The sequence below is a fragment of the Erpetoichthys calabaricus genome, chromosome 2 (genome assembly GCF_900747795.2).
Source record: "Erpetoichthys calabaricus chromosome 2, fErpCal1.3, whole genome shotgun sequence".
NCBI classification, from domain to species: Eukaryota; Metazoa; Chordata; class Cladistia; order Polypteriformes; family Polypteridae; genus Erpetoichthys; species Erpetoichthys calabaricus.
Window position 1 is genome coordinate 86510922 of NC_041395.2, and position 16794 is coordinate 86527715.

General features: G+C 39.4%; 1 protein-coding gene and 1 long non-coding RNA gene across 2 annotated transcripts in view; one reads left to right on the top strand and one right to left on the bottom strand.

Annotated features, from left to right (window-relative positions):
* The window catches only part of LOC127526748 (uncharacterized), a 98692-nt gene that overhangs the window by 37362 nt on the left and 44536 nt on the right, over window positions 1-16794 (top strand). The window lies entirely within an intron of this gene.
* Window positions 1-16794, bottom strand: part of LOC114645290 (cytochrome P450 2B4-like) — a 55465-nt gene that overhangs the window by 37318 nt on the left and 1353 nt on the right. The window contains exons 2-3 of the mRNA XM_051923288.1: window positions 10618-10780; window positions 621-773 (exon numbers count right to left, since the gene is read on the bottom strand). Of these exons, the coding sequence (XP_051779248.1) occupies window positions 621-773; window positions 10618-10780 (316 nt within the window). The remainder of the gene's footprint in view (window positions 1-620; window positions 774-10617; window positions 10781-16794) is intronic.

Sequence of the window (16794 nt, forward strand, 5' to 3'; positions counted from 1 at the left end):
ACAAGCAGGCAACAAGCAAAACATGCAAACTTCACACTGACAGTGTCTGGCTAAGGAGAATATGCCAGTCTCCTGCAGCAGTGAGGCAGCAGCAACAACCACTGCACCACTGTCCATCCATGAACATTTAAAGCAGACTTTACTAATTTCTGTACTACATTTGTGTACCTTACAGTAAAATCTTCATTGCTCTCCACGTTAAACTGATTCTCCATAATATTTTATTTCTCTTCCATTCAGTGTCAGTCCTTTCACCCTAGTCCAGACAAACGCAATTCCCAGCCATATAATAGCGCTGCACAGAGCTGTCAGAGAGTGAATGACTACTGTGTTGTTGGCCAGTTATACTTCCTTTGTATTAAATACTATTTACTATTGGTTTAACAGGTGCACCTGATTTTTATGATCATATTTTTCTAACATAAAAATATGACACTGGGACACTTTAAACACTCTGTCTTATTTTACTGACATACTGGAATGAAGTTATGTACCATCTAAAATCAAAAATATTTAACCAAATGTAGTGAATCAAACAGCAGCACTAAAATATAAACAAAGACATATTTTTCCTGAAGAAAAACCAATATAATTTTAATTAGAGCAAAATGAAAGTGTACCTGACTCCTTTTGCAATTCCTTGATTAATAACACAGCCTCTTCAGAAATTCGTTCCTCCAGTGATTTCTTTCCAAGGCCAAAATTCCGCAAGGTTTGGAGGGCAAATTTTCGCTGTTTCTTCCAAGGTATGCCATAGGGTGCCATAAATATACCTGAGGAAATAAGAGATATTTTGGTGTCTAGTGAGTTTTCATTTTACTACTATTTACTGAAACATATTACGCAAAATAACAGTTACTTAATGCTAATCTAATTTAGTAAACTACTGCTTAGGAAAGGAAGGCACTACCAGTGCTGCAGCACCCTCTACTGTAGAGCACACTATCTGAAAACAATGAATGTTAATGTATGATGGCCTAAATATACAATAGTCAGCCAGTACAGTAAAGTCATAAGGACATCCAATGATAGTTTAAAGATGATGTAAAATCAGTGCCAATTATAACAATAGGGTGATGTTATGCGATTACAGAATTTGTTGAAAGAAAGAATAGATGTGAGTAACAGATAATCACATAATGGACCTGGAAATAGTGTGCCACTGGCTAGAAATCTATTTCTTTTTTTACAAATAATATTTACTTATTTTTTAAAAATTTGCAATTTCTAAAGTGAAAGCATTTGGATACAGCTGTAGATCAAGCATGATTAAGTGTAATTCAGAAAAACAACAAGCCAACAAAATAATACTGGAAAACCACAAGCAGGGTCCTTTCAAGAGAGGCATCAGGTTTTAGATAATTTAATCAAAATTTCCATATGTGATTCCAGAGACAGTGTACTGCTTTTGTGTGTTCATCACTGAACTGTTCTTTTTAGGATGCTTTTAAAAACTGAAGGCAATGCATACATAGTAAGCATGTCTAGCACCTCCATATCAATTTGATCAATCAAATCAATTGATTTGATATCAATTGTGGCCTGACATTGAGTGCTACTGAGCCAAACTCAAATGTTGCCTGTGAGATATAAAATAAATAAAAAGAATAGAGATGCTGAGTATATTGGGAGAAGGATGCTAAGGATAGAGCTGCCAGGTAAGAGAAAAAGAGGAAGGCCTAAGAGAAGGTTTATGGATGTGGTGAGAGAGGACATGCAGGTGGTGAAGATTTATTCCTTTACACAAGAATTTTACTGTGTTGGCAGGGCCGGATTTATATGTAAATAGGCCCTAGGCTATTCCACTTATGAGGCCCTTTCACCTTCCATTTTTAAGTTTGTAAATTACATGAGAGATAATAAAATTTTGCTAACAATTTGAATGTAGGCCCCTCTTGATCTTGAGGCCCTAGGCTGAAGCCTAGTTAGCCTATAGGAAAATCCGGCCCTGCGTGTTGGTAAGATTGAATGTCTGATGCCTCGATATCTATTACATAGGACATTCATTTTACATGCTAGTTTAATACTGTTTTTGTGAATTACAATGTATCTTCCATCATGCCTCAATATATATATTCACGTAGAGTGAGTTGTGTATGGGCGAATTAAACACGTGTGTGCACTAAAGTGAACGTTGGGACAGAAAAATGTATTTGCATTAAGTCAGCTTGGCTGCTGCACGCCATGACCAGATTCTGTCAATCGCCAGTAGTAGTCACACCAAAAGAATAAATTCTAGAAAAAGCAATAGTTTTTCAAAAATAACACTTCCACTACTTTGGTTCAAAATCGCCTGTCCCGAGTAATTCTTTGTAATTAGCTGACACACCTCTGCAATATGAGACTCTAAACTGTGCAACCTTTATGTGTAACTTGGGGCTTCAATAGTGTATTGATAAGGCAGTTCACACATTTTCTTCATTAGATGGTTCATTGAGTACCAGCGCTCTGCTTCTAAAGAGAAAATTTGAGTCCTGTAGAGAATGAATGCTGTGACAAGCACCAGAATGAAGGACATGAAGCACTGATTTTTTCTGCCTAAAGACACTTATTTTATTTTACTGTGGCCGGAGCCTTGATCCCTATTCTAGGGCAACAGAAGTCACCACTGAAATAGCAAACTACAAGATCACTGGCTGTCCCTGCAATCTCCTTTTCTATTTCTCTCACTCTCTCTCTCCCACTCCCACAAGTCCTCTCCACACCCAGTCACTCATTCAAATCCACCCGCTCACAACACTGTCACCAAGCAGCCCTTTTCATTTATCTACTGAAGTTCTCGGAGAGCCCTGTGAAGCTGTTCCTTTATGCTTATCTAGCCTGGGTGTTACACTATGAAAACAAAAACATTTCCATCTGCTAAACTGGACTTTGCTCTTTATATCATCTACTAACAGAAACTTACATTTTACTAGACTCTCTCCCTGACATGTTTTTGTAATGTTTATATGATTCATGTATGCATGGTATGATATGTAACTAATCAAAATGATGCCAGAGTGTATTTTTGCAGAACTTATACACTATTTAAACACGTTATAAAGTCATAAACTGATTTTTTTTTTTAAATCAGCTTCTCTAAAACATTCTTCCGTGCCTCTGCTGATGGACTACCACATTTAATGAAATATTCCCCAAAATGGAAAATTATATAATATTCTTCAAATGTATTTTCATTTAAAAGTTTTCATCTGCTTGCACAGAGATCTAACAAATGTACTTCACTAGATTTTATATAGAGAAGCCCTTATTGTACCACACGCGGCTATGACTTCCACTGCTTATACTTGTAGTCTTTCAAAAGACATTGTTGACACACAAAAACAGAAGCATTAAAGTACAAAGAAAAAAAGGAAGGAAAAAAGTGCTCAGAGTAACAAAAAACAAGAATTTCTGGAAACAGTATGTCTTTCAAACACCATGACATACTGTACATCTTTAAAATGGACATTTAATTCTTTACTATGATAACTGACTTCACTAAAATAAAGTCATTGAGCTTTGTTTACAGTGACACCAGCTTCAAATAAAGCAGTAATGCATGATGCCACACTTTATTTGTATCTTCGCTTTGATATTTTAGTACACAATGCTGCTGCTGATTCTTATCTTATGAAAGTCTGCAGCAAAAATTAAAGTAAGAAAAGAATTCTGCATGCGTGCAACTTTGTATAATATGTTATTAGTGCTTAAAGTGTATACGAAAAGGTTCAAAAAGTTTCCATTTTTAATGGCACATTAAAAACATTGACAGGCTGGTCAAATTCTCACATCAGCCAGCAAACCCAACCATCTGGCTGTACTAAAAAAAATAATCCTAAAACCATTAAATTCAGCTCTCACTCACTATTTTCTTTATCTATTTAGGCTAAACTGTCACAATTAATCAGAAGCTCCCTGCCAGTGGCTTGCATGAGATTAAACTCAACCTTGGACAGGATGGCACTCAATACTCATACAAATCTACAACCTGCTGTATCATTTCTTTGTGAATGCTTAACATTCAAGCATATACTGTAACTCAGCATATACTGCACACAATATAAATTGTTCAATCACTGCAATAGTATTGATCTTATCAGACTGCTGAAATAAATGGCTAACAAATGTAATGACATTTTCCAACATTTTCTCCTTTTTATACCAACTACAAGTGATAAATTGTTGCATCCCTGCCACTGCAGCGATTTACTCATTGATTTTCTTTATTTTAAAAACTGGACACTTCAATATTTACCATTATTGTACTTGTAATTATTGATGCTACTATAATTCACCAACATTTGTGGCTTTAAATAGTGACAACTACACACTATGCGTTTTTCCTGTAGAAGTGCAGAGAAAATTAAAAGAACGTACAAAAATTAAGGGTCTCTCCAAACTAGTTGTTAGATCTTGGAAGTCTGAAATTTTAAAAATAAGGACTGAAATGTTCACATACTCCTTTCTAGCTGTGAACTTGCATTTCTTTGTGTTGAAGAGGAAAATTATTTTTAAACTATATGCAAAAACATACTTAAAAGTACAGGTGCTATCAAATGTCTTTGTTTTAGAGAAGTGGTCTCCAACACCAGTCCCGGGGCCTCATGTATAACACCATGTGTAGAACTCACACTATAACATGGTGTAAGCACAAAAGCAAAAATGTTCGTACTGTGCAAACGCCAACTTCCACGTTCTTCCTCTACATAAATCCCGGTCAGTGTGAAAAGTAATGCACGTGCACGCGCCTGCTGTCCCGCCCCGTCACCTCCCAGAAGTATGCCTCTTTGAATATGCAAATCAATATAAATAGCCCTTAAGTTCAGTGTTCTGTGAAAAGGCAATGGCAAAAGCACGGGGGGACATAGAAGAATTTCAGTGAATACCAAGTGGAGGCAAGGAAAATGTACTATTTGTTGGTTTAAACAATGGTATAAACAACAAAAGGAAGTTGATCGAGTGACATAGAGTGTCAGAGAAACTCGAAAGCTCAAGTTCACAAAGTCGCACAAACATAAAAAAGAAGTTGTCAGATATCAAAGGCGAGTCGTAGCCCACCGTCTGAGTGTAAAAGCTTATTAGGGTACAGAGAAAAAAAAGTAGGCACGCAGTGGGAAAAATGTCAACTTTAATCTCTAAGTTTCCACTTTAATCATGTAGTTTATTTTGTCATTAAAGTAGAACATCATAAACTTAATCTTAAAATTGTTTAATTTACTAGTTTCACAAATCCATCGTAACTAAAGTAGCACGTTAAATGCTTTGTTTTGTATTTGATCTCCTATGTGCTCTATGTGTGTGAATCACTACGTGCTTCTTAAACCGGCTTTCTCTTCCTCCGACAGGACACAGAATCCATTACATTCGTGATATTACAGCTGTCTGAATAATTAAAATACTGAGATGTATACGTGATAAAATTTTCATGATGATAGGAGTTAAAGCATTGGAACATGGTGACGCAGTGATTGTTCATGCCTCACGCAGGATGCTTGCTGCGCCATGCGCAACCTTCTATGAAATAATTTATTGCAGCAGTACTGTCTCTCTCAAACGTACTAACCCCCAATTCCTGTCCTTCCTTTTCTTTCTCCAAATACCCAATCACCATGCAATCAGCTCTGTAATAGACGTTAAGCCATCTGTAAGCTTAGAACAACGATTCTTCAAAACTTTTAAGGAACCTTGAAATATCTTCTTGTACATGTTAAATTATTCTATCCATCCAGTGTCACACCAGTCCCAGCAAGAATGCAGGAACAATCCATGAACGCAACGCCAGCTCCTTTCTAGCGCTGCAACACCGTGTCCTCACATGTTTATTTATTAACAATATAGATTATTTAAATGAAGATAAAGTGTTATCTGTATAATATCTTCTTCTTCTTCTTCTTTTGGCTGCTCCCGTTAGGAGTCACCTCAGCAGATCATCTTCTTCCATATCTTTCTGTCTTCTGCATCTTTTTCTGTTACACCCATCACCTGCATGTCCTCTCTCACCACATCCACAAAAACCTTCTCTTGGGCCTTCCTCCTTTTTCTTTTGCCTGGCAGCTCTTTCCTTAGCATCCTTCTCCCAATATGCTCAGCATCTCTCCTCTGCACATGTCCAAACCAACGCAATCTCGCCTCTCTGACTTTGTCTCCCAACCGTCCAACATGAGCTGACCCTCTAATGTACTCATTTCTAATCCTATCCATCCTCGTCACCCCCGATGCAAATCTTAGCATCTTTAACTCTGCCAACTCCAGTTCTGTCTCCTGCTTTCTGGTCAGTGCCACTGTCTCCAACCCATATAACATAGCCGGTCTCACTACCGTCCTGTAGACCTTCCCTTTCACTCTTGCTGATATCTGTCTGTCACAAATCACTCCTGACACTCTTCTCCGCCCATTTCACCCTGCCTGCACTCTCTTTTTCATCTCTCTTCCACAATCCCCATTACTCTGTACTATTGATCCCAAGTATTTAAACTCATCCACCTTTGTCAACTCTACTCCTTTCATCCTCACCATTCCACTGACCTCCCTCTCATTTACACACATGTATTCTGTCTTGTTCCTACTGACCTTCATTCCTCTCCTCTCTAGAGAATATCTCCACCTCTCCAGGTTTTCCTCAACCTGGTCCCTACAGATCACAATGTCATCAGCAAACATCATAGTCCATGGGGACTCCTGTCTAATCTCGTCTGTCAACCTGTCCATCACCATTGCAAATAAGAAAGGGCTCAGAGCTGATCCCTGATGTAATCCCACCTCCACCTTGAATGCATCCGTCACTCCTACCGCAGACCTCACCACAGTCACACTTCCCTCGTACATATCTTGTACACTTCTTAAATACTTTTCTGCCACTCCCGACTTCCTCATACAATACCACAGCTCCTCTCGAGGCACCCTGTCATATGCTTTCTCCAGGTCCACAAAGACGCAATGCAACTCCTTCTGGCCTTCTCTATACTTCTCCATCAACACCCTCAGAGCAAACATCGCATCTGTGGTGCTCTTTCTTGGTATGAAACCATACTGCCGTCAACTAACCATCACCTCCCTTCTTAACCTAGCTTCCACTACTCTTTCCCATAACTTCATGCTGTGGCTCATCAATTTTATCCCTCTGTAGTTACTACAGTCCTGCACATCCCCCTTATTCTTAAATATCAGCACCAGTACACTTCTTCACTCCTCAGGCATCCTCTCAATTTCCAAGATTCCATTAAACAATCTGGTTAAAAACTCCACTGCCATCTCTCCTAAACACCTCCATGCTTCCAAAGGGATGTCATCTGGACCAACGGCTTTTCCATTCTTCATCCTCTCCATAGCTGTCCTTACTTCCTCCTTGGTAATCCATTGCACTTCCTGATTCACTGTCTCCACATCATCCAACCTCTTCTCTCTCTCGTTCTATTCATTCATAAGCCTTTCAAAGTACTCTTTCCATCTGCTCAACACTCTGTCCTCGCTTGTGAGTACGTTTCCATCTTTATCCTTTATTACCTTAACCTGCTGCACATCTTTCCCTACTCGGTCCCTCTGTCTAGCCAATCGATACAGGTCCTTTTCTCCCTCCTTAGTGTCCAGCCTCTCATACAACTCATCATACGCCTTTTCTTTAGCCTTCACCACCTCTCTCTTCACCATGCGCCTTATCTCTTTGTACTCTTGTCTACTTTCTGTATTTCTGTGACTATCCCACTTCTTCTTTGCCATCCTCTTTCTCTGTATACTCTCCTGTATTTCCTCATTCCACCACCAGGTTTCCTTTTCCTCCTTCCTCTGTCCAGATGTCATGCCAAGCACCCTTCTTGCTGTCACCCTTACTACATCTGCTGTAGTTTCTCATCTGTCTGGTAACTCTTCACTGCCACCCAGTGCCTGTCTCACCTCCTCCCTAAACTCAACCTTGCAGTCTTCCTTTTTCAACATCCACCATTTGATCCTTGGCTCTACCCTCACTCTCTTCCTCTTCTTCATCTCCAGCATCATCCTACAGACCACCATCCTATGCTGCTTAACTACACTTTCCCCTGCCACCACTTTGCAGTCTTCAATCTCCTTCAGATCATCTCTTCTGCATAGGATGTAATCTACTTGTGTGCATCTTCCTCCACTCTTGTACATAACCCTATGTTCCTCCCTCTTCTTAAAATACGTATTCACCACAGCCATGTCCATCCTTTTGGCAAATTCCACTATCCTCTGACCTTCTTCATTCCTCTCCTTGACACCATACCTACCCATCACCTCCTCGTCTCCACTGTTCCCTTCACCAACATGCCCATTGAAATCCGCTCCAATCACCACTTTCTGTCCCTTGGGTACACTGTTCATCACTTCATCCAACTCACTCCAAAAATCTTCTTTCTCATCCATTGCACACCCAACTTGCGGTGCATATGCACTAACAACATTCATCATCAAACCTCCAATTTCCAGCTTCATAATCATTACTCTGTCTGACACTCTTTTCACTTCCAAAACACTCTTCACATACTGTATCTTCAGAATAACCGAAGAACAGAATCCAATCCACCTGGCCTTACTCCCCTTCCATTTAGTCTCTTGCACGCACAATATATCAGCCTTCCATCTCTCCATCATATTGGCTAACTTTCTCCCCTTACCAGTCATACTGCCAACATTCAAAGTTCCTACCCTCAGTTCCACTCTCTTTACCTTCCTTCTCTCCTCCTGCCTCCGGACACGTCTCCCCCCTCTTCTTCTCCTTCTTCTTCTTCGGCCAACAGTAGCCCAATTTTCGTTGTCAACCCGGGGCTCGACCAATCCAGTATGGAAATTTGTATTGTTGTCCACATATTGATTTGGCAAAGTTTTACACAGGATGCCCTTCCTGACGTAACTCTCCCCATTTATCCGGGCTTGGGACCAGCAAGAAGAAACACACTGGTTTGTGCATCCCCTGTGGCTGGGTTTTTTATCTGTATAATATAATAAACATATTTTGCTGCATTTCATCTTTAAAATGAGATCGTCATCATATGTAAATATGTGCTTTATAAAGTGGCTCAGGTTGTGCAATATTATGACTGTATCGCATGTTTATAGTGAGGTAATTGTACTTACAAGTACAAACAGTTCTACAACGAGCACTTGATGGAGCACTTGATGGACTGATTGAGTGCGTTTATAGTTCTTGGGATGAAACTGTTTCTGAACCGTGAGGAAAGGCTCAGAAGCGTTTGCCATGTGAGAGCAGTTCAATAGACAACATTGCTGAGGCAGTGTGTGCTTGATGCTGTATACTGAATACTGATAATTCCCTTTCCGATCAGCTGCTGTACAGCTGTGATTCCCTACTCAGATACAGTGATATAAATACTCAGAGAAGAGCAGTGAGAGTAATATGGAAAAAGATGATCTGTTGTGGCAACCCCTAACAGAAGCAGCTGAAAGAAGAAGAAGAAGGTGCAGTGAGAGTAACAACGCTAAAGCAGCTATTGTATTTAGAATAGTTTGACCATTCTGTGGACCATTATATTGTTACAGGTTAATTACAATCAGATTCATTAAACTAATAAACAATATGCGGTTAATTTCAGTGTATTTATAAAGCTGTGTCAGGGATGTGGATCTAAAAAAGAAAAGGAAACCACACTGGAACAGTAGAACTGCTTTGATGCTGGGTGCCGCCAGTCTGCAAAACAGAGCGGAGAACTTGCATACACCAGGGTATGAGCTACCATGGAAATGTGCATGGCTTTATGCCAAGTTCAGGTTTTATACATCGCAATTTGAACCTGGAAACGTTCGTACACAACATTTTGGTGCATACACACCGTTTATACATGAGGCCTCAGGACTGGAGTTGGAGACCCCTGTCTTAGAGACTCTATATGAGGTATACAAATGCAAAGTAAAGTGGGGCTCTGCATCCAATGGCATCAGTTCCATAAGAATTGGCTCAATTCCACTCTTACGCTGCATTGGATTAAGCAGGTTTGAGAATATTATTAAGTAAACTGAATGTTAGGTATCACTGTAAAATAGGACACAGGGTACAGCAGAAAGATGGTGAAAACTAAATTTTGCATACATTTTCCAACATACTTCTTCTTGCAGAGAACTGCAGGCATACAGTATGGTACATGCTACCTAACTGTGTAATTGAACATAGCACCTTTGGGACCATCACATTTCAAAATAACACATTTTGGACACAATGGGCAAAGAATGAATTATTACAGTGGTCTGAATGTGTTTTTTTACATAATGTCTAAGGACATAACCTTCCAGTGACATTTTTCACTTATCTCATAGAGTGCCTTTCCAGTTCACTTTCATTAATGCCTCCTTGTTACAGGAAAGGTCTTCCTATATGATGTGCAAGAATATGAGAGACATCAGTGATGAAATATCATTGAGTTCCTGCCAGTTTATATTTGTGTTATTTTATTAACCTCTCTAGCATTCAATTCATTTCATCTGCGTGACCACAAATGACATTAAAGGACTTTAACAATAGAAAGCAATGTAGGAGGCAGTTGGGTCAGGATCATTTGAAAAAAATGTTATGCTTAAGAGCTAACTAAAAAAGTTTTTTTCAGCCTGAAAGGCAATTATTCATTTGTAATTTCCATTCCTACAATTGTCATGCATTTTTCAACATACCTAAACCATGGGTGATCAATTCTATAATAGCCATCTCTGGTCTACCGGCAAATTCTGCTCCAGAGTGTATCAACACATCTTTCATGACACCAAACTCATTTAGTATAATAACAGGTTTCCATCCTAAAAAGATACATGAAATGTCTCCATATTTCTCTTTCATCTAAAAAATAAACAAGTAAATAAAGATCAACAGTGGTGTAGGCATGTCAAAACATGATAAAGTGAAATCTGACACACACAAAACAAGTATTATAGTCAGGACACTCACATTACAAGTCTGATACAATTTTCTTAAAAAGAAAGCAGATAAAAAATTTAGACACTACACTAAGTCATTTTTTTCCACCCACAATCCTGAACAACAAAATAAAAACATAAAATAATTTTTCAGTTGAATAAAGCATTTTTCAATTCAATTCAATCCTTTATTGTCATGTGTACAAATACAAGTACAATGAAATGCTTGCTTGCATCTCTCTGCCTATCCCACTTTTTCTTTGCCATCCTCTTCCTCTGTATACTCCTGCAGACAGTGACAATAGACAAAAAACAAAAAAAAAACACACACACAACAAATAAATGAATATAAATAAGTAAATAAATAAAACCAGAATCCTTGGAATAAATACAGACAGTGGCAGAAGTATATGTACAAATAGCAGTGGAGGTGACACAAGGTTACTGATTGTTCATGAGTCTGATTGCAGTTGGGTAGAAACTGTTCCTGAACCTGGAGGTGCAAGTCTGAATGGACTTTAGTCGCTTCCCAGATGGGAGGAGGGTGAAAAGTGACCGTGCAGGGTGGCTGAGGTCCCACCTGATATGGTTCACTTTCCTGAGACAGCGTGTAGTGTGGATGTCATGGATCACATGGAGCTGTGTGTCCGTGATCTGCTGTGCTGTATTCACCACATGCTGTAGAGCTCTGCAGTCCTGAACTGAGCAGTTGCTGTACCAGGATGTGATGCATCCTGTCAGGATGGATTCCACAGTACACCTGTAGAATCTGCACAGGGTTGTGGGGGACATCTGGGCTTTACTCAGTCTCCTGAGGAAGCAGAGGCGTTGTTGGGCTTTCTTGACTATGTGTGACTTGACCACTTAAGATCATCAGTGAGGGTCACTCACAGGAACCTAAAGCTGCTGACCTGCTCCACAGCCTCACCTCACCTTACCTGTAGATGGGGCTGTGCTCTGTTGCCTGTTTACGGAAATCCACAATCATCTCCTTAGTTTTGCTAATGTTGAGGGTGAGGTTGTTGTCCTGACACCATTCTGCCAGGAGTCTGACCTCCTCCCTGTTGGCCATCTCCTCATCCTCGCTGATCAGACCTATTACAGTGGTATCATCAGCCAACTTGAGGATGGTGTTAGAGCTGTACTTAGTTACGCAGTCATGGGTGTAGAGAGAGTAAAGCTGGGTGCCTGTGTTGATGGTGATGATGGAGAAGGTTTTTCCATCAATACGCACTTGCTGAGGTCTGCCGGTGAGGAAGTCCAGTACCCAGTTGCACAGTGAAGAGCTAAGCCCCAGATCCAGGAGTTTAGCGATGAGCTGGGATGCAATGATGGCGTTAAATGCAGAGCTGTAGTCCACAAACAGCAGCCTGGCATAACAGTTCTTGTTCTCCAGATGAGAGAGGGTGGTGTGAAGTGTTATGGAGATGGTATCCTCAGTGGACCTGTTGCAACGGTAGGCAAACTGGAGGAGGTCCAGACTATCAGGGATGATGTCCTTGATGTGTTCTAGCACCAGCCTCTCAAAGCACTTCATGGCTATTGGAGTAAGTGCTACTGGGCTAAAGTGACCAGAATTTTTTGGGACAATCCGGGGACATGGGGGGAGGGCTAGAATCTACAGATCACGAGTAGGGGACTCTAAACACTACAGAGTACAGAGCGAAAGCTTATCACGTGATTTCTCGTCAAAGTTGCAGGATGCGATAAAGCATAACCTCTGTCAAAACACCGCGCACGCGCGCCGAGTTCAAATTATCGTGGTGATGAGATACATTCAAAAAAATGAACCAACTGAAACCGGGGACGAAATCTTACACCGGGGACAAAACGGGGACATGTTTCTGAGTGGGTACAGTTGTCCGAAAAAGGGGACAGTAACTGGGCGGTAATCATTAGAACAGTCTACTTTATTTTCTTTGGGACAGGGATGATGGCTGTGTGTTTGAAGGAGGTGGGGACAGATGAAACTCTCAGAGATTTGTTAAAAATACATGTATCCGTAAAGACAGCAGCTAGCTGGTCGCAACATGTTTTTAAAACGCGACCGGAGACTCCGTCTGGGCCAGGTGCTTTGCTGATGCTGAGTCGGGAAAAAGTCCCAGTCTCACGTCATCCTCGGAGAGCCTCAGGCTGGAGTCTTGCGGCGCTGTGGGGGGTCGCACGGGCCTGTCAGTGTTAGCGAGCTCAAAGCGAGAGAAAAACACGTTCAACTCATCCGGGAGTGAAGCGGCGGTAGCTGTGGCCGCATGTGTATGGGGTTTGTAGTCTGTGATCAGCTGAATACCCTGCCACATCCGACGAGCGTCTGCTGTGCCATTAAACTGAGAGTCCAGTTTGTGGGCGTACTGGCGCTTTGCGTATTTAAAGGCTTTTCGGAGATCATACCTGCTCTTTTTGTATGCCTGTGTATCTCTAAAGTCAAACGCACTGCTGCGCTCACGGATCCGCCGGCGTACTTCAGCACACATCCAGGGCTTCTGGTTGGGAAATACGCGTACAGACTTTGCGGGTAGGCCGTCATCCACACATTTCCCGATGAAGCCTGTGACAACTGCGGCATACTCGTCCATATTCTCTGAGGATTCTTTGAAAACATCCCAATCCACAGATTCACAGCAGTCCCTAAGTTTCTCCTCCGCTTCCGGGGTCCAACAGTGCACCTCTCGCAAGACCGGCTCTGCGCGCTTCAACTGCTGCTTGTAAACAGAATGGAGCAGCACAGAGCAGTGGTCTGACTGCCCGAGGTTCGGCCGCGGGAGCGAGCGATACTCATTTTTGTGTGCGGTGTAGCAGTGGTCCAACGTATTTGCACCCCTGGTGGGACAGGAAACGTTTTGGTAGTACTTGGGGTAAACAGACCTGAAGCTGAAATAAAAATGGACGTTTACAATAAATAGCCAGGAGCTTAAAAAATATTTCAATTACATCTTAGTAGAGGATCATTTTTGAGCATTCCGGAAAAAGGCCAGAAACATCCATCCAATCCACTCATCCACACATTTACTTAACTCATTTGATCCATTACAGGGTTGCAGAAAGCCAATGCCTACTGAGATGCAAATAGAAGCAAGGGAAGCTGTCAAACACCAGGCACAATTACTGACATCAGAACAATTGTGTGACACCAATCAACTTAACATGATAATCTTTGGGACATGAAAAAAACAACCAACAACACAGTGGAAGAACATGAAATCTTGGGTCTCAGAAACTCTTCATTAACATGCCATCCAGGTTAAGAAAAAAAAACAGAACTTTTCTATAAACAGGTAGCTCCTCTCAAACAGCACCCTAATGGTGTTTAGAAATTCAGCGTCTGAAGCTCCTGCTCATGGAACACTTTGAATTTGTAAAGCTGCTGGTTAACTTTATCCAAGACCGAGCTATTTATCTGTAAACTATACAAAAATATAAAAATATTTAAAGAGGGCCATTGAGTTCTTATTGTTCCATCCACCCATCAGTTTATTCCATTTTTTTAAAGAATCACTGGTGGAAAGCTAAATCCCAGCAGAATGGTATGTAAGGCTGGAACTGATCATGGACAGGGCACTGGTCCACTGCAGAGCACAATTACACTCATACACTACCATAATCACTCATGCCAGTCGGCAATCAAAATAAGCTTCACATCTTCACGATATTACAGTGGATTCAGAAAATATTCAGACTCCTTCATTTTTACAGCACTTTGTGCTGTAGATTGATTTTTAAATTGATAAACTTGCAAATTTTTGCCCGTTACTCTACACTCAAAAACCCATAATGACAAAAAGAAAACATATGTTCAAATAGGTTTGCAAATTCAATAAATCAAAAACTGAAATCTCTCATTCATATAAGTATTCAGATGGCTTGCTGTGGCACTACAAATTGTGGTCAAGTGCATCCGGTCTTTAATTATTCTTAAAATGTATCCCAAACTTGATTCTAAACTGTGACAAAATTAATTGATTGGACATTGTTTAGAAAGGCACACACACATATATATATATATATATATATATATATATATATATATATATATATATATATATATATATATATATATATATATATATATTCACGGCATTCGAAGTCTGTGTCACAATCTGTTAGTGTGGGTGGTTACCTACCAGGTAACGCTTTGTGGTTGGCCAGCAATCTGCTAACATCCGCCACGGTGCCCTGATTGCTGGCCAACCACAAAGCGTTACCTGGTAGGTAACCACCCACACTAACAGATTGTGACACAGACTTCGAATGCCGTGAATGTAATTACCCCGATCTACATGCTGTCAAATAAACGAACCACACACCGTGGCGCAACGTTAGGGGCATCGCCTTTGACGCTGACGTCCGAGGTTCGATTCCCGAGAGGGAGTGCAGTGGAGTGTGTACACCTGATGAGCCCAGAATGAGGGCGAAACACGTGTCGTGTACTCTTTGCATTTATTTGACAGTAAACTATTGCAACCATATATATATATATATATATATATATATATATATATATATATATATATATATATATTATGGGGTGCCAAACAAGCAATTACAATGATTTTCGGAATATATAAAGTCAGCGTCGGAATATATAAAGTCATTCCTGAATATATAAAGTCAAAACTTGAATATATAAAGTCAGCATCGGAATATATAAAATAATTCTTGAATATATAAAGTCAGCATCGGAATATATAAAGTAATTAATTCTTAAATATATAAAGTCAGCGTTGAACTATATAAAATCATTCCTGAATATATAAAGTCAGCGTCGGAATATATAAAGTCATTCCTGAATATATAAAGTCAAGACTTGAATAGATAAAGTCAGCATCGGAATATATAAAGTAATTCTTGAATATATTACATCAGCATCGGAATTTATAAAATAATTCTTGAATATATAAAGTCAGCGTTGGAATATATAAAATCATTCCTGAAAATATAAAGTTAGTGTCAGAATATATAAAGTCATTCCTGAATATATAAAGTCAGCATCGGAATATATAAAGTCACTCCCGAATATATAAAGTCAAAGCCTGATAATATAAAGTCAGCGTCAGAATATATAAAGTCATTCCTGAATATATAAAGTCAAAACTTGAATATATAATGTCAGAGTCAGAATATATAAAGTCATTCCTGAATATATAAAGACAGAATTAGAATATATAAAGTCATTACCGAATATATAAAGTCAGCATTGGAATATATAAAGTCATTCCTGAATATATAAAGTCAGAGTTAGAATATATAAAGTCATTACTGAATATATAAAGTCAGTATCGGAATATATAACCTCATTCCTGAATATATAAATTTAAAGTCCGATTATATCGATATTGATTGAAACGACTCAGGCACATTTTTAGTAAACTCAATGAGTTCCTAATACAACATAATGAAATAAGTTAACAAAAACATCTTCAGAAAAATATTTTTTAAAAAACCCACTGTTCAGTTAATTCATTCAAAATGATGTATGTGCCCAGCATTTTGAACACTTTATTTATTCTTTTTATATGGGCACATTTTTGGACGAACCTCACAAGACCAATCGACTCTGAGTGGCTTCTATCGAAGTTTACCTTTCACTAGTACGACTGAAATGACATGCACAGAAATTTAATATATTCAGGAATGATTTTATATATTCCAACACTGACTTTATATATTCAAAAATGACTTTATATATTCCGACACTGACTTTATATAATCAGGCTTTGACATTATATATAATTGGGAATATTTTATATATTCCGACAGAGACTTTATATAATCAGGCTTTGACATTATATATAATTGGGAATTATTTTATATATTCTGATGCTTGACTTTATATATTCAGGAATGACTTTATATATTCAGGAATGACTTTATATAATCAGGCTTTGACTTTATATATTCGGGAGTGACTTTATATATTCCGACGCTGACTTTATATATTCA